Source organism: Rhipicephalus sanguineus, chromosome 10, assembly GCF_013339695.2.
Source record: "Rhipicephalus sanguineus isolate Rsan-2018 chromosome 10, BIME_Rsan_1.4, whole genome shotgun sequence".
Taxonomy (NCBI): Eukaryota; Metazoa; Arthropoda; class Arachnida; order Ixodida; family Ixodidae; genus Rhipicephalus; species Rhipicephalus sanguineus.
The window spans coordinates 71,389,604-71,412,063 of record NC_051185.1 but is presented as its reverse complement, the minus strand read 5'-3'; the positions used below and the strand labels follow the sequence as shown (position 1 = coordinate 71,412,063).

The following is a 22,460-nucleotide window of genomic DNA, read 5'->3' as shown; positions in this document are numbered from 1 at the left end:
AAGGCTATGTCATGCTTTACCCTTTCCCCTCCTCCTTTCCTTCCTCCTCAGCTTCATATCTCATCTCCTTACCCTCACTTCCCTTTCCCTCCCCCTTGCTATACTGTACTATGCATGGCAATGATATGCTAGGAGCTGCTTGGCACATACACGCATTCAGTGACGCATACACGCCGAGTTTTTTGCGGACATCATTGCCCTTACCTCCAGCTTAAACAGCGCCGCTGTTAAAAGTTGAGGTGGTTGGTACGGATTCACGATAAAACAAGGTAGGCGTGCACACCCGGACACAAGAAAAAGTCGTGCTTGTTTTGATCTCTTCTCGTGTGTACCGATCTGCACGCCCACCTTTCTTTATCACGAATTCTTCTTGATGGTCCGAAAACTTGGCAAACCCGCGTTGTCATAGCGGCTAAGATGCCGCGCTGCTGAGCCCGAGCACGCGGGTTCGATACCCCGGCAACGGAGGGCGGATGTCAATGAGGCGAAATCCAAAGAATATTCGTCGGGTACACTTTTCAAGAGTTTGCAGCGCAAGCACGTAAGTGCTGAAGGTAAGGCGACGCAGTGAAGAACGGGAGGCAAAGAGTGCTTACGTGCTTGCGCTGCCAAGTCTGGAAAAATGTGCTTCAAGTTTCAACTAACTCGCCCAAATCGCCGTTCTTCTTCAATGTTCGGGAACTTAGGTTATTTAACTTGAGCCGGCACACTGCGATTTTCAGGACATGGCTTTAGCGCTTGTGGTCAACTTGTCACTGTCTGTCCCAATGCTCCGTTGCCAATGTTTGAAGCAGAGGAGCACCCTGAATAATTTCTTTTTTTTCCCTCTCTTTTTTGGGGGTTCCGGGGGGGGGGGGGGGAGGCCTGCATGTTTGTGCGGGTGTTTGCATGTGTGCGTGTGCAAAACTGCAATACTCACGCAAAAATTGAAAAACTTCGTGTGGGTTTGAACACCAAAGAAACATTCTTTTGAAGGTGCGCAATGCATAAGCTAAGTTCTTGGATTTGGGCGAAGCATTCTTTCTTTTTTTTTTTTGGCCAATGGTAAGTGAAGCGTGCCACATGCGAATTGCTTATTCACAAGGACTGTGGTTTCTTACGCACCTGTAAGGAACCAGGCCGCCCCCACTCCTAAGTGAACGTAGGTGAACACCTGAAAAAGAACGAACAAGAGTTTATTACTCAAAAGACAAAGGCCATGAAAAGCATTGCCTCCTTAGGAACATTTCGAATAGCAGAATTTGCTGTATGCACGGGATAAGGATATAAACGTAATATCTAGGCACGGCCGCCACAGTCAGCATACAGACTCCCGAGAACCTCTCCGGCAGCGATGGCGGAACACTCTGCTCAGCTCCGATTTACAGGACCAAACGTGGGCCATCGAGCAGCCCAGGAAGGTTACTGGAAGACTAGGTCTTACGTCCTCCATCTGAGTGGTCTGGCCCGGACCAGCAACGAGGCGGATCTCGAAATAAAGTTGCTTCATTCATTCATTCATTCAATCTTCTATAAGTTACAGATTTCGGTATGGTATGATAAACTTTATTTGATCCTAAGGGCAATCTGAGAAATCAGACCGAAGCGGGCCACGCACAAGTCGGTACGGGGACGCCAAGGCCCTCCGCCGTTTCACGAGCCCTTCGGACAGCCTAGAACTGGGCGTCTTGAGATGAACTCGGTGTCTTCTGTTGCCACTTCTCTTCTGTGATCTCTTCGTCCCCGACAAGCGCGGAGCATCGCCATATCATGTTGTTAAGGTCTAGCTAACGTTTGCACGCCTGGCAATAAATGGAAGTATTATATTCCGGGTCGATCTGGCTGAAAACGACCGACTTACGGTTTGTCCATTCCCAAGAAACCTGCAACACGGTCTTCAGTGTAAGCAGGAGTAGTGCCTGAGTCAGGGCTCTGCTCCTGGAGGCCAAGAATACCACTGACGTGTCCCCCTAATATTTTATTGCGATAGCAATTATATGGACAGTCTCGGCTGGATTTTGCCGTCGCCGTCGCCGCCGTCATGCACCGTATATGTATAAGTATGTATATATATATAAAGGCCCCAAAGAAAATTAACTCAGAAAAATGCTTCCGAAGCGCGGAATCGAACCAGGGACCCCTTGCTCCGCAGCGAGCGGCGCTATCCACTACGCCACGAAACGCAGATCCTCTACGCAGCTAACGGCGAGCGTTATATACACACCATTTAGCGCTGGACGGACTCAGAGACAGAAGGCGATAATAAGCGTTTCTTCATTACCAGCGAGGTGGCGCTGGAGCCCGACGGGCGCATTTAAAAGTCGTCGTCGGCGAGCTCGCTCGCTTCTTCTTATATTTGCGCATGGGAGAAGTTTGCCCTTCCGCTGTCTGCTCGCGCGGTTTTCTCGTGGCGCGGGGTAGAGGAATGTTTCACGCTTTCACCGTGCTGTCCGCGCTCATGTTACGGCGCGTACGAATGTCACTCGAGCTCAGACGCCGCTAAACGAACAAATAGAAGATGAGCGCGAACTATCAAGTGTCACAGCTCGACACTTGAAGCACGCTAGTTTCCTTCGCTGCTTCAGCCGCCTTTGCAACAGAAGCGCTGTTCAAACTGAGAGTATCCATTGGCGAGCCTGACTTCGTATAGCATTAGTTCCTTGCTATCGCATTCATTGCTTTTATCGATGCTTCTCAAGTGGCTGGCAGGTGGGCTTACTCAGCGGTAGTCATTGATGCTCAGGGTATACCCTGCCATGCTATAGCATATGTAATTCATATTCCGTCTATACAGATTTCAGCGGCGGTGGCGGCGGCGGCAAACCAGCGCCTTCGCGGGGTACAGGCAGTACAGGTGCCTTTACCGTTTCCGTACAGTCGCCGGCGCCGGCGAGTGCAAAGGAATGCTGGCGTACACAAATAGGCCCTCGAAGGTGCGGCGGTCACATACGCATTTCCGTGCGCCAATAACCGAAGCTCTCTCGATCAAGGGCTTGTCAGTGATCAGCCGTTTCTGATAGGAAAATCCGATCTTTCATCGAAGTCACTGGTCCTTTCACATTACCACATTTCATTGTTGCCTGGACATGAACGCATGACCGTCGCTGTTGCCTGTAGCAACAGAAGTATTGCGCTGCTAAGCACGCGGATGAAGGTTCGATTCCCGACATGGAGGAAGGAAGCAGTTAGGAGGGAGCATTGCTCGATTCGACAGAAAGAAAAGCAGTAGGTCAGGAACGCGCACGCCAAGCTTCGCTTGACCCCATTTTCCTGATAACGAAGGGCTGCTAATTATTATTATTTTTTTAATTCGATCTAATACCTTGTCTACTTCAATTAAATCTTCCTTCCTATAGAAAAAAGTCAGTAATTTCACACACACCCTTTCTGCGCCTAACGGGAGAACTACCTTAGTTTTCCCACCATTTATTTTTGTCCTTTGTCCCTACGTTTCCTGCTACAAATCCTCCAACCGTGTCATACTTATTTCTATCGCGGACCTGCCTACATTTCCGCTGCTGTCCATAAAGCGCGAGGCTTCATGTAGGCTAGTGCCCAAACATACACCAAGCCGGACAGGGGCGTAGCCAGAATTTTTTTTTTTTTTTTTTTTTTTGGGGGGGGGGGGGTTAGTCATACTTTATGTATGTTCGTGCGTGCGTTTGTATGTGTGCGTGTGTGTATATGCAAGCAAAACTGAAAATTTTCGAAGGGGGGGGGGGGGTTGAACCCCCCAACCCCCCCTGGCTACGCCCCTGAAGCCGGACTTCTCGACATTCAATCACAACGTCCTCCGTCGTTTGCTGAGCTTCCCGAGTGCATGCACCTGTTCTTTCTTTACTGAATATGACGTTATAACGACGCGTTCTAAGGCAACCCGACCTCACTTCAATCAGTAAAGCGCTTCACACTGAATTATCATAAAATGCCTCCCTCCTTATTTTGTCTTTGCCCTTTAAGTAGTTATTCGGAGCCATTTTTTTTTTTTCAGCGCTGGTATCCAATAAATATTCTTCACCTCTCTGACTTATCGCTTAACGCTTTTTGTTGACATATTGCTTACGCTACGAGCCGTATATCTGCTGGTGAGTCTCCCAGTTCTTTTTCTACTCTGTGAGTCAACGCTCTTTCTATAAGACTACCGGGACACTTTCTCTGCCCATCTACTATCCTACATAATCCTTAGTCCAGAGGTCTCAAACACGCGGCCCGCGGACCTCTCGCTTGCGGCCCGAGACCCGCACATGTTTGTGTTCGACCCATCTTTTTTGCATTTTCTTAATAAGTATGTTCATGACCCACACAGGCATGACTGCTATAAAGCTTTTTTGAGGCACGCCTTGCAGTCACCATGTGTTGATACATAACCGTGAAACAAAGCTTTATATTTGGGAATCGGCGTCTGGGTTTTAGTATTTTGGAGATGTGGTATCGGTATGTTTTGTTTTGTTTTTTTTTTTATTTCGAAAACCTGCCCTTAGGCATAGTTATTGGTGGTGTCAAAAATAGACGCGCAAATTTGCCTCGTGTATAAAGTCTAATAATGATCGGCGGGTAAGGTCCACGGATCCAGCGGTCGAGGCCGCGTGGTCGGCCAGGCCTGAGGCCCGTTGCACGGAGGTGGCGAAGACGGCTTAGTTGTATGCCTGTGCAAGTCCACAACAAGCGTGGGGCAGTCACATCGCGGAGTGAGGCGTCACAAAATGGGCACGATGTAATAATGGCGCCACATCCCCTTCAGTAATGACTCATATGTGAGATATGGAAAAGGTCTTCTTTCAAATGGCGATGTTAGCTGACATATTGTACAACCTATTCGACAGCGGGCAAGAGTCGTCCTTTTCTTTTAAAAGGTCACATTCATTCATTCATTCATAATGCACATAACCGAAATAGGAAAGACTTTGAGGACACTCGCAAAAAGAAATGAAGAGTAAGCATTCTTCTTGTTGAGGGTGGTTAGTGCCTCCCTCACCAGGACACCGTCGATGAACCTTCGGTTTTCCGTGGTGGCCAGGACCCAGAGCATGTAGCCGAGCACCACAACACCCATGAACTGCGATAGAACGAGTGTACATTTTATTCAATTAAATTTAATTGAATTTTATTCCATTTTTCTAGAGAGAGAGAGAGAGAGAGAAATAAACGTTTATTTTCGAAACAGTGTTCCGAGCGATGCTCGGTATCACCCTATGGTGGGAGGGCTCCCTAGTCCAGGAACCCTCTGGCTTCAACTGGACATACACAAAATAATTGAGGAGGCACGAATAAAAGATCAAACCCTGTTTCCTTGACAGGGATTCGGACCCCCCTTGCAAGGCATACAGCGGCACAGTCGATGCGGTACAAAAAAAGAAAAGAAAAGTAAAGAAAGAAAGAACAACTGGACACAATCAATGAACCGTGATCGACTGCAGAACGCAAAACATCTTTTGTAATACTGATTAGGTTTATGCAGGAGAGGTTGTGGCCTTTGTTGGCACCTGACACGCACATTCGCTTGACAGATACAATTAAGAGCACAAATAAAGATTGAAAAGGTCACTAAAGCACTGGGGACAGTCAAGTACCAAAGACATTTTCATAGTTCCACGCAAGGGCAAAAAAAGTCACAGGGTTCCTTACACATTAGCCTTATAAGACGACTCCAAGGCAAAATGATGCACATTTGGGCGAGCCGGTGATCGATCATCTTGTCAAGAAGAGCGCGGAATTTTAAACGTGGACAAAACGAAGAGGCGGAAGCCTCAATGACAAAAACCATGTTCTTATTTCCCTTTTCAGTCAATTGTAATCTCAGGTGGGGTAGTCGCGGCGTCTGGCGAAACAGAAGATCTCAACCACGTGCTTCTTTTTACGCAAGTTTTAAGATCCGCTTCGGCAGTGCGACGAAACACAGTAGTAATGATAATATCTGGGTTTCAACGTCCCAAAACCACGTCCCAAAACTACGGTATGGCTCCGGAAATTTCGACAACCTGGGGTTCATTAACGTGCACCTAAATCGAAGTACACGGCCCTCAACCATTTTCGCCTCCATCGAAAATGCAGCCGCCGCGGCCAGGATTCGATCCCGTGACCTTTTGGTCAGCAGTCGAGTGTCATAACCACTAGACCACCGTGGCGGGGTGGACGAAGCACAATGTTAACCCCAGGAACGCCGACGCGCGAGTATGACTACCAGACGCCGAAGTCAAGCAATAGGCTCGCCTACAATCTTTATTGGGAATCGTGGAGCACTTTCTAGACCCCACACTGCAGTATGGAACGCAGCAGGAGCTGATCCCAGGGCCGGTCTCTAAAACGCAGTACTGCGGTACGGGTTATAGTCTGTTGTCATGAGCTTTCCACCGCGCCGTGTCGTGGTTCCGTAGTGACGCGTCCTATGCGGAGCTCCGACTTCGGGGTGTTCTGAGTGGAGCAGCACCCAGTGTAACATCGCAGGAGTGCTTTTCAGTTCTCTTTCGTAGTTTTTTTTTTTTTCTTCAGTTCGGAGTCAGAATGTTTCCCGAGAACCGTGAAGCGAACTCGTTGTGCCGTCCCCGAGTTGCAACGCTCCCCGACGCATCCTTGAAGCCGCAACGCGCAACAAACGTTCGTTATCCGTCCGTCCAATGTTACTAAAAGCCAAGCCTTTATTTTTGTCACCGTTATCTTCCTCTTCATCGTCGTCATCATCTTGAGAAGCATCACATTTGTGCCATCCACTTATCTTGATCTCCTATGTCCCCTCAACATTAGGGCAAAAAAAAGAAGACCTAAAGACAATTACGAAAGAAAGAATGATAGCAAAGCAGAGAAACTGAGAACAGGAATGCTGAAAGAAAAGAGAGAGACACACACACACATAGAGAAAGAGAGAGAGAAAGCTAGGTTGAAGAAAAAAAAGGAAGAACTGAAGGTAGCAAAAAAAAGAAAAAAGACAGGAACAATCACGAAGATGATACGTGAAACAAAATAACAATATACGAAACGAAACCACGGCGCCAGAACGGCGTGGAAGCCGCACTGGAGATCGGACAGGGAAGACCTTGAGGAGACCCACAACTTCTTCTCATACGAGCCGTAACGTATGAGAAGGGGGCATTGAATGGTGCAAAAAAAAAAAAAAGAAAGAAGAAAGGAAGCACGCAGGCGCGAAAGCGTTCAAAGCGGTGCATCAAACAGAGCGCGGCGTTTGTTGTTCGAGAGCGCCCGTAAGATGACTTCCCCCTTCCCCGAGGGTTCTTCCGCGAGTGCCCCTCGGTGTGCCTCACTTTCATTTCTCGTTCTCGCGCTCATTGCCCCCCGTGACGCTGTGTAGAGCAACTCTCCTTCTAGCGCGTATGGTTACCCTCCTCGCCACATCCTCATCGACGGCGTTCGTCGGCCGGCGACGACCACAAGGCAAGGCCACGAGCGGTTTGCGTTTGTGTGAGCATGGCTCCCATCGCCACAATCTGCTCCGGAGTGTACACCGGGGTGCCAATCCTACTGAAACGCTCCTTGTGCCATTCGAATGAGTCTGTATGATTTCGTGGGGTAGCCCGAGGTATGACCGCCCGGGCACCATAGGGGGAGCTGTGCAATCCCGACGCCGCACCAATAGAATTTCTGAATTTAACCGCAGAACTAGAGTTCTGCAGACAGGATCGACTTATTTAGTCCCCTCCTCATCTTTCCCTTAATGGGGCAGATGCCGTCGCCCGGCGGCAACTGCAGACAAATGCATGTGTACATGCGTTTGTATGTTTGAATGTGTACATTTACAGGCACACACATAACATAGTGAACCCCCCTCCCCCCAACCGAAAAAAATTTCTGGCTACGCTACTGGTTCGTTTTGGTATATAGTACTCATTGCGTCGATACGAAGCAACACACCGTAAATTGCAGAATTGAAACCAGCCTACACCGATGTTGTCTCCTTTCGCTCATATTCGGAGGCTAGCACTAGTTTAGAGCTTCCATACTTCCTTAAAGCACGCTCAAAAATTAGCAGGCGACCCCCTTATTTTCAGCTCGAAATGCGCGAGTGCATTTCTGGAAACTAATAACCGCCGAAAGCGGCGATGCATTCGGTACCTAATTCTCGGGGCCCGATTACCGCGAAGTCCGAGCTAGAAGGCCCTTTCCAACGGCAGAAAAACATAACCATACTCTTCTCTGGATCCAGGAAGAAGACATATTTCGCCGCTTCGCGCCGCTCTTGGACTAGCGCCCTCGTTTAAATATTTATACTCCATAGCTCATGCGGAACATTCCGTTATAGACGAAGCCTGCACGGCGCAACACAAAGTCACACCTCAACAATACATTACGAATGACTATTTTGTGTGTATGTGTGTGTCTGCGAATGTTCGTGTTATATGTGTGTATATGTTATCACTGTGTATACAATAAAGTGTTGCGGAATGGGCGCATCCATTCCATTCCAGTTCCATTCCGGGGAATTAGAACTTGCCGCAATTCCATTCCTTTCAATTCCTCGGAATGGAAAAGCTTAGCCCATTCGGACGCTGGGAATGGCCGGGCAGTTCAATTCCATTCCTGTAATTCCTCAACGTAGGAAAGGCATCTTGATATTTGATTATCGAGTTAAGAGCGCCCCATGAAGCTGATGCCACCAGATGCATTAAGAACTGCAAAAAGTACGCAAAACATGTTACCAAGGTCGAGGGATAGTAGCTTGGTGACATATCTCGTGCAGTACAACTACCCTACTATAATTCCCATAGGGGCAGTTCTTGCGCTACCTATAGTATTTGCACGGTCAGCATGTTTGAACGAGTGGTGATGTTTTAATATTGTTTAAGCTTAAATGTTTTGATGCCAAAATGACGACATAGCGTATTTTTATGCTGACAAAAGTACTATTCAAGAAGACTAAGCAGTTTTGCCACGCGTCGGGAGCGGTGGTGAATATGGAGAAAACTAAGATTTGATTAATGGGGAACAAAACCCTCTAGATCTGCTGGTATTAGTTGGAACAGTGCACCGCTCAGGCACTTTGTGCCTTTGCATCGAAAGCGGAACACTGGGCCACATTGCTCGCCAGCACTCACGCTTGTCAAGCGCGCTTCGCTAGCATGGATGGGGTGAGGAGAACTTTCTGTTCGCCTGTGCGCAGGTATGCAATGTCTTCCTTGTCGCAAATGTTATTTACGTGTGTCAGGTACTAAACTGCTCGTGAGATAAAAAACAGGCTGCATAGAGTATTCGCCACATTCGTGTGGGGGTATCAATGGGAACCAACGCGCAGGGATAATTTCTTTCTCCCTTCAGTATCTGCTGGGATAATGCACTTGTTAGTACACTAACTTATGCCTCGGTTTGTAGTAGGCGCGTTGCTCATGTCTGTACCGTGCTTGTAATCAGCCAAGCCATTTTAAAAATACCGCTTTAATGTTAAATTCGAGGTTCTGACTTACTAATGTTTTAAGTTTGAAAAACAGCACGTAGACGAAAACGTGCTCTATTTTCGGAAAAAAGACGTCATTCCATTCCCATTCTACTCCATGCAAAAGGCGCTTAATTCCATTCCCATTCCATTTCGGGGTGGCGAAAATGTGGAATGATTCCGGAGTCATTCCAATTCCGGAGTAACAACCCGACACCTGGAGTAGCAAGCCAAGCGATAAAACAGACTAACATCTCCGGGGATACGATTAAATATTGCTATCTATCTATCTATCTATCTATCTATCTATCTATCTATCTATCTATCTATCTATCTATCTATCTATCTATCTATCTATCTATCTATCTATCTATCTATCTATCTATCTATCTATCTATCTATCTATCTATCTATCTATCTATCTACTTTTTAACCAAAGGTTATCTGCGCTGTACCGTTGGAAACAGTAACTGCGCGAAGATCGCGTAGCAGATTCAGTGACGTAGAGTTTTGTACGCGTTTGTGTGACATGGTGGGCGTCTAAAGAAACAGCGCTATAACGTAAAAGAAAATGACAGGCTGGGCGGGGCTCGATGCTCACTGCAGATATCGTGACGATTCGGCCGTCACTGCAAGTGACGATGAACATATACGAGGTGCGTCCCAGTATTTCATGACTTGCAGTAGCATGGTTCAGTTCACTCGCGAAATTACCGGAGCCGGAGGGGGGGGGGGGGGGGATGATTGGCAGGCTAGACGATAACTGTGTCACACACAAAAAAAGCATCAATTGCCTATTTCTGTAAACTGTTATCCTATCTTCGTAAAGATGCGTTATTTTTGCTCCTTGCGCATTCTTGATTGCGGCTGCGCAAGGTGATGCCTATATATACGTATACGTGTATATGATTCAATGGATCGAGATAATAATAATAATTGTTGGGGTCTTACGTCCCGAAACCACGATATGATTATAAGGGACGCCGTAGTGGAGGGCTCCGGTATTTTCAACCACCTGGGGTTCTTTAACGTGCACCTAAATCTAAGTACACGGGCCTCAAGCATTCTCGCCTCCATTGAAATGCGGCCGCCGCGGCCGGAATTCTATCCCGCGACCTTCGGGTCAGTAGTTGAACACCGTAACCACTAGACCACCGTGGCGGGTACTCGAGAAAAACACTGCAGTGAGTCAGCGCCTGTGCGAGAAGCTATATCTCTGTGTCCTCGACTGTGTCGTGCTCTAAAAGCCACATCGTGCAGCATAGTTTTCTTCTTGTGAACACGAGGCCGTAGTTTAAATCGCAGCGGCCACGACCACCGCAGAACTGGAGGTTGTGATGTGCGAGAACAACTGCGTGCTTAGAAGCATTATAGGTCATGTCCAAAAGCCTCCACCTAGCTTCGATCTTTTCGGAGTCATCGTGGCCCACCTTAGCACAATATTGCTTAGAGCAAAAACGTCTACGTAAGATTGCGTTCTTTACCTGCATAGCTGCTTCGTTGCCTACTTCGACACTGTGAAGCAGAATACGACTTCTGTGCAGACATTCGCAAATGTCTAAACAACGCTTCAAATGGCGGCTGCTAGCATCGTTGCCAATTTAATTGTATTTATACTGGAGCGGCTGCGCACGCAAGGTAGAAGCAGGCAAGTGACAAACTACGACGGCAAAAACACAAGGGATGACTTCAACTAAAAGTTCACCTTCAGTACACATGTTGGTGTAAGTCACCTATACATACTTCATGCACAGCATGTACTACTTGAAGAACGCCTTCACTACAAGTAGTACGTGCCTCATGTGCGCCGTACATTGGTGTAGCTGGCTACACCAATGTTGGCTACATTTGGCTACACCAATGTTGTACCGTTCAGACACAACATTGGTACGACATTGGGCACAACATTGGTTCAGCTACTTAGGCGGTGTGTTTCAAACGCCCCCCCCCCCCCCCCGCCCCCGCCCCGAATTTTTTAAATTTTGCACGCACACATACAAACACACGCAAGAACATACATAAAGAGTGGTTGAAACCCACCCCCTCCGCAAAAAAAAAAAAAAAAACATTCTGGCTATGCGTACAAGTATGTACAACATGCGTTTATTGAGCCATACACCTTCCGTGTACACAGTCAATACCTACTGCATGTACGCAGGTATGAGAGTTCCTTTCTATAAGAAGCAATCGAGGGATTGCCCATGTTGTCGTCTCTCACTATGGTAGCTGCTTAAATAACTAGTCTTGTATCGCGCAATATGAACGAGTAGACACTCAGTCGGAAGACAGCTCTTGCGCTTAGCTGCTTGCCTTGCTGCTAGTCCTTCGTCGTTTTGTAAATGCTCTGCGGTATCTTCAATAAGGATTAGCCACCAGTCCATTCTGACACCTTACAAGCCGGCCTGCACGTAGTTCATTGGGACACACCCCGAATTCCATACATCGTCACACTCGTGTGAAACACCATGACGAACATTTATCTGGCATAGCGATCTGGCGTGTTTGTTCTTGGCACCCCTCTGTTTTCCCATGTGGTCAGTCCCTTGAGGCGGGGCGCCGAAGGCCCATCAAGCTCATAATGCACGCGTACTGTATACGGCGCAAACTTCATTAGCAATGATAATTATGGCGGGTGCGTGCAGCAATAAAACTACGTGACGTGCGAGACCCATACTTGCTCCGCAGCTTCATTTCAAGCAGCTGCTGCTGTTTGTTCATTAACTCCGCGCTGATTGGACATTTTATCACGGCGGAATTTAAGGACGTACCCAATAGCCTGCTGTACTTTTAAGAGGTTCGGAGTTTAAACAGGAGTCACAGAATAAAAGAAATAACAAACCGACCATGGTGGTCTCGTCAGGTTTTGTTTATGGCGATCGCAAGAGTAAACATAATTCCGCTTCGATTATTATGGAAGATTGCTCGAGCGCTTTCCTCGTAAAGTTTCCACACGTAGTGTGCATTTTTATGAGCAGAAACAGGCATAAAATATTCTGCTTCCAACATGCGTAGTAGAATTTCATAATTAAACTTCTGGACGACTTGGCGGTGAGGTTTCGTAAGCTTGATATTGGGACGCTAGCTGACACACACACACACACACACACACACACACACACACACACACACACACACACACACACACACACACACACACACACACACACACACACACACACACACACACACACACACGCGCGCGCGCACACACACAGCGGTGTGTGTGTCTGCCTTTTCTCGTGTCCCGTTCTTTTGCTGGCTTTCGTCAAGCAAACACACGCGCACGCACGCAGATTAGCTTTTACCGTTGACCAAGCGACAACGCCATGTGTTGACGTCATCGCGTGACTTCACGTTGTGTGACGTCATAGTGACGTACTGACGTCGCCATGGTGTCAAGTTCTGGCATCTGTGATGTCATGATGACCTCAAACGGTGGGTTAATCGCGTGATGACGATATTTTTGCATCGGTCGTGTTGACGCCGCCGACGGACAATTTTCGCGTTTGATGAGGCATCTAAGGCTTCCGCTTTTAAGACAAAAACACTTCTTCAAGTTTCTTTGTAACCACGTACCAACTAGTCGGACAGCACAGGTTACTAAGCAAAATAGTCACCGGCGGGATGACAAAAGCGCGTACAATGCAAACAGCGTGAACAACTCACCGTTCGATTTTTTTCTGAGACCGCGCCCTTCTCATTACGTATACGCTGCGCATGAGGCATGCGCACGGTGGGTTTCCAAACGTCCGGCGCGTAACGGCGCCGCGTCAGCCAAAGGTGTCACGCATTATTGTCTGCATAATGACAGGAAAACACGAGATCTTGGAGCTTCCCCGTTTCGCCTCCTCGCAACGCACGAGACAACGAAGAAAAATGGTTGCTAACACGGGCAGCCGTCGTTGCTTCGTCACCCAACTCTTCGATCATAGTCATCATCGTAAGACAGGACCTCGTAATGACACGTGCGACCGCCAGGAAGCCGAAACGTTACGTGAAATGTGCATTAGGCGCTGTCGTAGTCGTAGTTAGGAACGAGCAAGTTTTAAAGAAAACACTTTCTTAGCGCCTTGTCTGTTTTAGAGCGCTGACGCATTTCCTTGGGACGTTGTTTCTTTGACAGGAAATGGGTAGTCTTCGGGGAGAGAAAATAGCGATTAATTTTTTCCCCCGTCCTGGCATGGGCTCCGACGACTCATGGCGATACCAAACATTCCCAATGTTTGTTTTTTGTAAGTTCTGCATTGTTTTCTTTTTTCTTATGAAGAAAGTCTAAAACTCGCTAGATTAGAGACTGCAGCCCAGGTGGGCTACTGCCGGAGCGGGTTTATACGTTGCAAACACATCAAAACATTTTGCAACACAAATCCATTAAAACACTTTGGGAATCATGCAGGGGCGTAGCCAAGGGGGGGGGGGGGTTGGGGGGGTTCAAACCCCCCCCGAAATTTTTCAGTTTTGCTTGCGTATATATACACGTACACATACAAACGCACGCACGAACATACATAAGGTATGGTTGAATCCCCCCCCCCCCCGAAAAAAATTTCTGGCTACGCCCCTGGAATCATGAATATTACATGCGATGTAAGTCTGTAGCTAAGCTCCCGGCCTTTATATATATATATATATATATATATATATATATATATATATATATATATATATATATATATATATATATATATATATATTCTAAGTTTATCGGTAAAAAATTGAATATTCTGGAATAGCGTTGTCAAATTTGATATGTCACGCCGAGTGAGTACGGGCACTTGAACATGCCTCCATCTTTCCCTCTTGCCTCTTTATCTGTTGCATTCTTTCTTACTTGCCAAGCCATTGCTCACTGTAACAATTGCTTCGTACTCATTTCAGAAAAGTATAGATTGCTGTAAGGTTTCCTTTCAGTACCTTTCAAGGAACGTTAAACGAAAGAATTAACGAAACAAAATCGATGAGTGCCTCCTAGTGATTAGAAATGGCACCGATATTCTTCTTCTTCTTATTGTTATTATTATTGCAATGCGCATCATATATTAAGAGAAACTTCCCGCTTTAGCTTTACCATTCGTCAAAACACCATATGGCAAAGCCATTAGAGAAGTGTATGTCCCTATTGTTTTTAATTACCTCACCGACAGTGCTCTTTTCTGCAACGACAAAACGCAGCTTACGAAACATCCTGAAGTCACTTTAATGCTGCATCATTTATCCTACTATTGTGTTTTATTGCGATAGCAATTATATGGACAGTCTCGGCTAGCTTTTGCCGTCGCCGTCATGCACTGTATATATATATATATATATATATATATATATATATATATATATATATATATATATATATATATATATATATATATATATATATATATATAAAAGTCCCAAAGAAAAGTAATTCAGAACAACGCTTCCGAAGCACGGATTCGAATCAGCGACCCCTCGCTCCGCAGCGCGTGGCCGTAACCACTACACCACAAAGCTCAGATCCTTGAGGTAGCTAACAGCGAGCGTTATATACAAACCCTTCACCGCTGGCCGGACTCAAAGACGGCAGGCGCTTATAAGCGTTTCTTGATTACCAGGGAGATGGCGCAAGGAGCGCAACGGGCGCATTTAAAAGTCGTCGGCCAGCTCGCTCGCTTCTTCTAATATTTGCGCAGGGAGAACCTTGCCCTTCCACTGTCTGCTCGCGCGGTAGTTGCTGCCGAGGAGCAGATATTTCTGCAGCATAGCAGCGCGTCCATCACGGGCCGCTTTTCATGCTATCGCATTCATTGCTTCGTGCTTGCGGCGAAATTGTGACTATTTTTTACAGTTTCTTTCATACCGTTTATAACCTGTTTAAATGCGCTCTATCCTTATCTTCATAATCTGCCGTTAAAATAGTTCTGCTACCGCTAGTTTGAGTCTTCTACGTTATTGCCTTTAAATGTAGCGTAAATGAGCTACATATTTGTCTTTTTTTTTCTTCGGTTATCTTACGTTACAAACTTTACAATATATATATATATATATATATATATATATATATATATATATATATATATATATATATATATATATATATATATATGCGTATATTTCAATATATATAGCTGTGATTGTCGGGCGTTGTTTGAACCATGCGGTACCTCGTCGCAAAGCCCAGTAAGATGGCACCGACAGTTGGGCGAGTTGGTACGGAAGCATTATTAAGAAAACGGCGCGACAGAAAATGGAAAAGAATGTTAATACTGAGTCGAGAAACGCCACATTCAAAAATTGAAAAAAAGTGTCAGCTTTCTTTCGGTGTCATTGCAGCATAAAGAAACCTGGTATCTTAATGGATAATTTGTTTCCTTGCAGGTTCTTTCTCTCTGGTGTGTGTAGCCAGGTGAGTGTATATGTTTGTTCTGTGACCTTGAGTAAACTTCGCTTGTGAGTCGGCGCTTGTGTCGTGCAGTAAGTCTTTTCGTTTCTCTGTCGCACCGTTTTCTTAATAATCCTGTACGTGGCATGCACCAGCCCAAAGGGCTGCTGCCACTACCCTGCCTGCTTGAGTCGGTCGACTCAAGCTGGAAAGGAGGCATTCATTACCGGTTGCGTCATAACGAGAGGGGGAGGGGGGGGGGGGCTAAAATGTCGGCAAGTATACACCACTTAAACGATACGGGTTCTCAGTGAAACGTCAAATGCCTTGTTGTTTTTTTTTTTGTTTTGTTTTGTTTTTTTATTTACAGCGGTCAGTTGCATGGCCTTCTTTTCTTCGGAGACCTCAGGAAGTCCGGTGGAAGGCGTAGTGAGGAATTCATGTTTTTTGGGGGAGGTGTTAATTAAACTCGAGGAACACGAAACAGGGCTCACTGAGTCGCAAAAAAGCTGACCACAAGTCCTATCATCGAAAACGTTTCCTCCAGCACCATTCCGCGTTCAACGGTTTCACATCAGGTGGGGATAGGAAGCACACTATAGGAGGTATACGGATGGAACAGCGCGACTAGAACAAGGACAGCAAGGATCAAATACCACAGGACAAGCGCTTGTCCTGTGGTATTTGTTCCTTTACGTCTTTGTTTTATTCGCGCTAATTGACCTTCGGTTCTAAATATGAACCAAAATAACCGTGTACCAAATAACCGTCATCAAGTTGTTAGTAGGAGGCGGTAAGATGTCGGGCAGCTGGCCTCGGCAATCGAACCTATACCCTTAGGCGACCCCCCGCTCCCCTCCATGCTTTTGTTCTCGCTTTTAATTGAGAGCACGACCCTGCGCATTATTGCCAGACTTTTCGAGGCAGTGTTTCACCTTTCAATTCAATTCAATATTACTCTCTCTTTCTACAAAACGCAACGTATGTTTGGTGACGACGAAGAACGCACCACCGTTAGCCAGCTGTAAGGTCTCCCATCAACGAGCGCGACTCAAGCGAGGCGGATACAGCTTACCTCTTGCCTGTTAAGTGGTGATGTCTCTTTTTCCCACGAGCCTTCCATCAATTTCTCGTTACGACTGTGCGCTTCGAGGTTGTCGAATGGCAATTCCTGCTGGATCTTTTTTTTTTTTTTGTTCATCCCTTCCTCTACGTCCATCGCTTAACTTCACATTGTCTTTCACGAAAGGAGAGTGCCAGTGTCCATGACGAAACCCCCGCGCTTACAAGAAAATGCTAGCAGCGCAACGAGAAAGTTTTCTTTTCCTCTTCTTTTTTTTCAAACAGTACTTTCACGTCAACCCCTCGTTCTCCGTGCAATCCATCGAACGGGTAACAATGATGGAGTCGACACGTTTTACAGCAAGCGATTTGGCACGCTCGAACACGTGCTACGAAGTGGGCAACCAGCGCGGCATGCAAGGCGAGTTCTGACAGAAAGTCGACAGCACAAGCGCTGTGCTGTGCAGCCGCGCGGCGGGGTCAGGCCCGGAAGTACGTTATGTACCAGCAACAAACACGCAGTTGCGGCGCGGGTCGGCCGTCATATCAGGCAACCCAGCGCCGTAACTGTGCACCCCGTCACCTCAATTCCGTGCAGCGTGGTGGAAAGCTGTGGAGAATTGTGTCAGAAAATCGGTAACGAGAATCAGTTATACATATTCCACAGACGGGCTACAGGAAGAGAGCTCACCTATGTGCGCTACTAGCCTTTCTGTGAAGCTTTTTGTTGATGGAAAAACGAAAAAGAAGTCCACTTGTATAAACATAGTACTCCGCCTCAACACAAAATATCTGCACTAAATAAATTACCGTCAGGAGAGGCTTGGTGACAGAGAAAATTGCCAAAAGTCTACGAAAGGCAAGTGGCAACGCGACCGCGAAGATCCCGCAGCAGCTTGTCGCGTGACGTCATGAATTTTGACGTCGTCTGCTTAATTTTATGCTTAATAATTTATCAGTGAAGATGGACATTGTATCTTAAAGGAGGGAAATACCGAATTTTGCAAACCTTTAGGGCATTTCACACGGCGCCAACGCAAAGGGCCCAAATACGAACCTTGAATGACTTATTAGAGCTCTATCGAGTTTCAAAAAGAAATGAAAGCTTGCCCTCCACTATCTATTTACTAACCAATACCCTACCGAGAAAGTTATAACAACTACATCAACAACAATAACACCAACAACATCGTCAGCAGCAACCACAACAGCAACAACGAGGTTTTGAAACAATGCCTCGTCACTGAAAGGGATAGTTATATATTTCATGAACCATTTTTCCCCAACTTTATTACGTGCTTCCGTAGAACTGAGTTACCGGCGTTTTATCAGTATGTATGGCTAAATTAGTGCTTCTACTTGACAGTGTCTCTTCCATGCAGAAATCACTCAGAGGCGAGTCATCGCTGAGTCCCATATCTTTCGGCTCCCTTTTCTGCTCATCCGACGGGAGGCCATACGTTTCGCTTCACTGCACAGAATTGTCGAGATACGGGGTTATATAGAAACCGTAGACAAGACGATCGTAGTTGCCCACAGCGTGCAGTGCGTGTAACGCTGTAACCGATTTCAATCCGCCTGGAACTACTATCGATTCGATCGGCGATTTACACGCTTCGAAAGGAAAATCGCTCGTATAGTTACGAGTCTTCGAAGTAGCGCGCTTACACGATAATATCGCGTGCGCATAATACTCAATAGAAAGGAGAAAATAAAAACGTGTTCCTTGTTTCTTGGTGGCATTGTTCTTTCGGGATCCGGTCGTACGCCTCTCGGCGCGACGTCTGGCGGCGATGCCTTCGCATAATCAGGAAGAGAACGCGATCCGCGGGAAAACATTCCAGCGCCGCCTATATATAAAATAGCGAAGGACCGGGAGAAACCTCGTGTTCGGCAATAAGTCATAATGGGAATTCGATGACGCGTCGTTCGGCGTGTCCCAAAATACCGGGACGACGCTTCAGACGATGCGGTCTTTAGAGTGACAAAAAAAATAAAAAAAAATAAGCGCCGCTTTTCCTGAGCGTGTTTCGATGGCGACGCAATGTACACGGAAGCAACCGCATGGGAAGTGCCACTTCATCTCATGGAACAACGCAGATGTTCCGGTATCCGCATATTTAATTGGCTTCCGCGTTTGAGTATGACCATAGGCGCGCGCAGGGGGGGGGGGGGGGGGCTCTAGTCACATAAGAGGGGAGGGGGTGCGCAAAGTCTGCCCCATACATTGACTTAGTCACTGCGCATGCCCTGCGCATGCCTATGTGTGTGACTGTGTTTTCGTGGCTTTCGTACGGCCGCGTTCGCGAGTGTTGAACTTAGAATGTGGTCACTCAATATGGCATTTAGTTGCATAGCCAAGGAACAATCATAGGTTGGAAATTCTCATAAAAGTTTATGGTTATTATTCGCTTACATCTCAAACGATAAGCCTGCACTTTGTTTTCTCGTTTTCTTCCTCTTTGCTTATGGTCATCGTTACGAATAAACGCGATTATCATGTAGTACGTGCAGTAGCCGCTGTCATTTGCATGTACCAACGTATCTTTAAACTGTACCAATTTGAAAAAAGGAGGAGGGAGGGGGGGGGGGGGAGGAGTCACGGAAAAAAGAGACAGAGCGACAAACGACAGAGTCCCGATATCGTACTACAGAATTCATCTCAGCGCAAGAACTTGCGCAAAAAAGAAAGGAAAAAATTGGGACAGATACGCAACAGTGGTGCGGAGACTGAGGAAGCAGCGGACCTGGTGGCCTTACCCTCCTCCTCCCTCTCACTTACCTTCTTGCTATACTACACAAGATTATGCTATGTTTTACCTTCTCCCCTCCTCCTCACATCATTCCTCCTTGCTGTCATTTCTCTTTCCCACCCCATTGCTATGCTATACTATACAAGGCTATGCTATGCTTTCTCTTTCTATCTCTTTCTTTCTCTATCTCTTTCTTTCTCCCTCTCTTTCTTTCGTTGTCTCTGTTACTGGCTGTATACGTTGTTACGATGCTGCACGAACGTTACACGGTATTTATTCATCTATTGGCAATTTTTTTCGCAATAGAAAATCACCTTGCTCCATTGATCTATACCTGTCTGTGAATGAGCGAAAACAGAGAAAGGAAGTTGGAGCAAACCATGACACATTTTTATTCGCTTGAATTTGCATTATTAAGTTTTATATATTGGCGGCTGAGATGGAAGGCATCGTTTTTGTCTATTTTTTACTGTCCTGCACCTTTTTATTACGAAAACAATCAATTAAATTTAGTATGAGTATGAGGGGAATTTCGCGGAAGCATATAATTTCTGCGACCTTTCGTTTCTATAAGCTCTGTGTTGCTACCAATTAATGCACAGAAAAAGATTTGTCGACATGGGAGAGAAAGATTTAGTAAAACAATTAGAAGCGGAGGCACCGTTTATTTTTCTGCACATGTAATGCAGGCATCTGAAGTTGCCTAAGCAACTTCAGATGCCTGGGCAACTTAAGGTTACTCTTGGTATGAGGCAACGCGCAAACGAAAAACAGAGATGTGAGCAAACAAAACAGCTGCAGTGTCGTTACCCGTTAGCACGATGTCGCAGGAAGGCAGTAAAATGTAAAAAGGTGCCGACATCCGAAAGAGGGAGTTGTTGAAACCTTCCTTATACACCAGTCAACAGTGTTGCCATGCGTCACGTATGTTCGTCAGTCCCGCCGCTGAGGCAACTGTATAAGTACTCAAGTGTAAACAATCGCGAAGTGTCGCTTGGTTACCGGCTCACCGAAATGTCATTGCTCAAGGAAGCTGTAAACTTGAGTGCTTCCGCACGTTCTTGGAGCGAACCGAAAAAGACTGGTGATACCGAAGTTGTGAGGACTGCTGCGTACAATGACAGTATAGCGTTTGGCTGGTGTTCCTGTATGGTTTGCTGACTCACTATTCTTATAGAAATTGCTCAAATTTTCGTCACGTAGGTTTAATGACACACACACACGCACACACACACGCACGCACACACACACACACGCACGCACGCACACACACACACACACACACACACACGCACACGCACGCACACGCACGCACACGCACGCACGCACGCACTCACTCACTCACTCACTCACTCACTCACTCACTCACTCACTCACTCACTCACTCACTCACTCACTCACTCACTCACTCACTCACTCACTCACTCACTCACTCACTCACTATAAAGGACAGTTTTGTGCTAGCGAGCTTTTTAGCACTGCGTATACGTTGCGTGCGTAGCGGCCTTGCGTACATAAGAACGCTGCCGTTCACATGGTGCGCGCATGAACAGAAGTTCTGCGCCCGCGCTATATGCGAAACGCGTCGTTCTTAGGTACGCAACACCGTTGCGACCGCTACTTACGCAGTACCCTCGAATCGATAGGCCAGTGCAACGCAGTATTTAGCGCATACTATATTGTTGCGGTGAAAAGAACGAGGAAGCTGGCCCCAGATTAGAGGAATTCAGCTGAAGGCGAGCAGCGCGAAACACAGAGAGGATAGTTCTGAGGCGCTGCAGGTGGCTTTCAAAAGTCGACGAAAAGACAATCACATCGGGTGATGTTGCGCCATGGCGATGTCATGTGGAAGCACGTGAGTAGCAAATCCAAAATTGACGACTGGGACGCACGCCCGATTCTCGATTATTTGGATTATGGTGCTTGGCAGGGCAATATTTCGCGTCAGAACCACGTCGGTGAGCGGCGACACAACATAGTCGCCATCTGGGACGGCAGGACAGTGCGTCAGGAGAACAGCTGTAGCAACTTGTGGGGACAGGCGAGCGAACTCAGCAGAACATAAACGGGGTGATGCACAAGTTGCGGCGTCGGCAGAGAACGGCAGATCCAGCTGTACAACTCCTTCGGAGCAGTCAATTAGGGCTGAGTGCTTCGAAAGAAAGTCTATGCCGAGAATGAGGTCGTGCGGGCATTGTTCGAGTACAGTAAATAAAACAATGGCGTAGTGGCCACCAAGGGTAACACGTGCTGTACACATTCCTAGAACAGCTGCAGTGCCACCATTGGCGACTCGTACAGTGCTCATAGCGGCGGGTGTCAGAACTTTCCTTAGCCTTCGGCGGAGAGCAGCGCTCATAACTGAAAGCTGCGCCCCTGTATCGACAAGAGATGTGACATGAACACCATCAACTTCCACGTCCAGTAAGTTTCCGCATGCAGGCAGGGTCGGTAGAGGATTTGAAGGCCGGGTCTTAGTTGCAGCGTCACCTCCGGCAGCTGCGCCGCCTAGTTTCCCGAAGTGAAGCGGCCGGTTGTGCATGGGGACGAGGAGCGGTGAATGAGAGGTGAACGCGAGCGACGACCTTGCGGAGACGGGGAGCGGCTGGGCCTTGGCGGGACATTGTCGACGTTGATGCTCCGAGTCAGCGTGTAGGGCGAGAAAGTATGACTGTCCGGCGGCTGGTGGTAATGACTAGGAGACGACCACCGAGGAGGTGACGACAAGCGACTGCGGCAGTGACGGGCAATGTGTCCAATACGGGAACAATTAAAGCAGATGGGTCGATCGTCCACGGTGCGCCACTCGGCTGGATTGCGGCGGGGCGGAACAAAACTTTGCGGCTGGCTGCGAGTGGCCGGGGAAACCTGGTAAGTGCTCGTGTGACGGACCGAGCAGAGTGATGGCATGCCCAAACTTGCGATTTCTTCC

General features: G+C 47.1%; 1 protein-coding gene across 1 annotated transcript in view; it reads right to left on the bottom strand.

The window, feature by feature from the left end:
* LOC119372115 (CD82 antigen) overlaps nt 1-22,460 on the bottom strand; it is a 135,968-nt gene that overhangs the window by 37,707 nt on the left and 75,801 nt on the right. Inside the window, exons 2-3 of the mRNA XM_037642575.2 lie at nt 4,955-5,035; nt 1,105-1,153 (exon numbers count right to left, since the gene is read on the bottom strand). Of these exons, the coding sequence (XP_037498503.1) occupies nt 1,105-1,153; nt 4,955-5,035 (130 nt within the window). The remainder of the gene's footprint in view (nt 1-1,104; nt 1,154-4,954; nt 5,036-22,460) is intronic.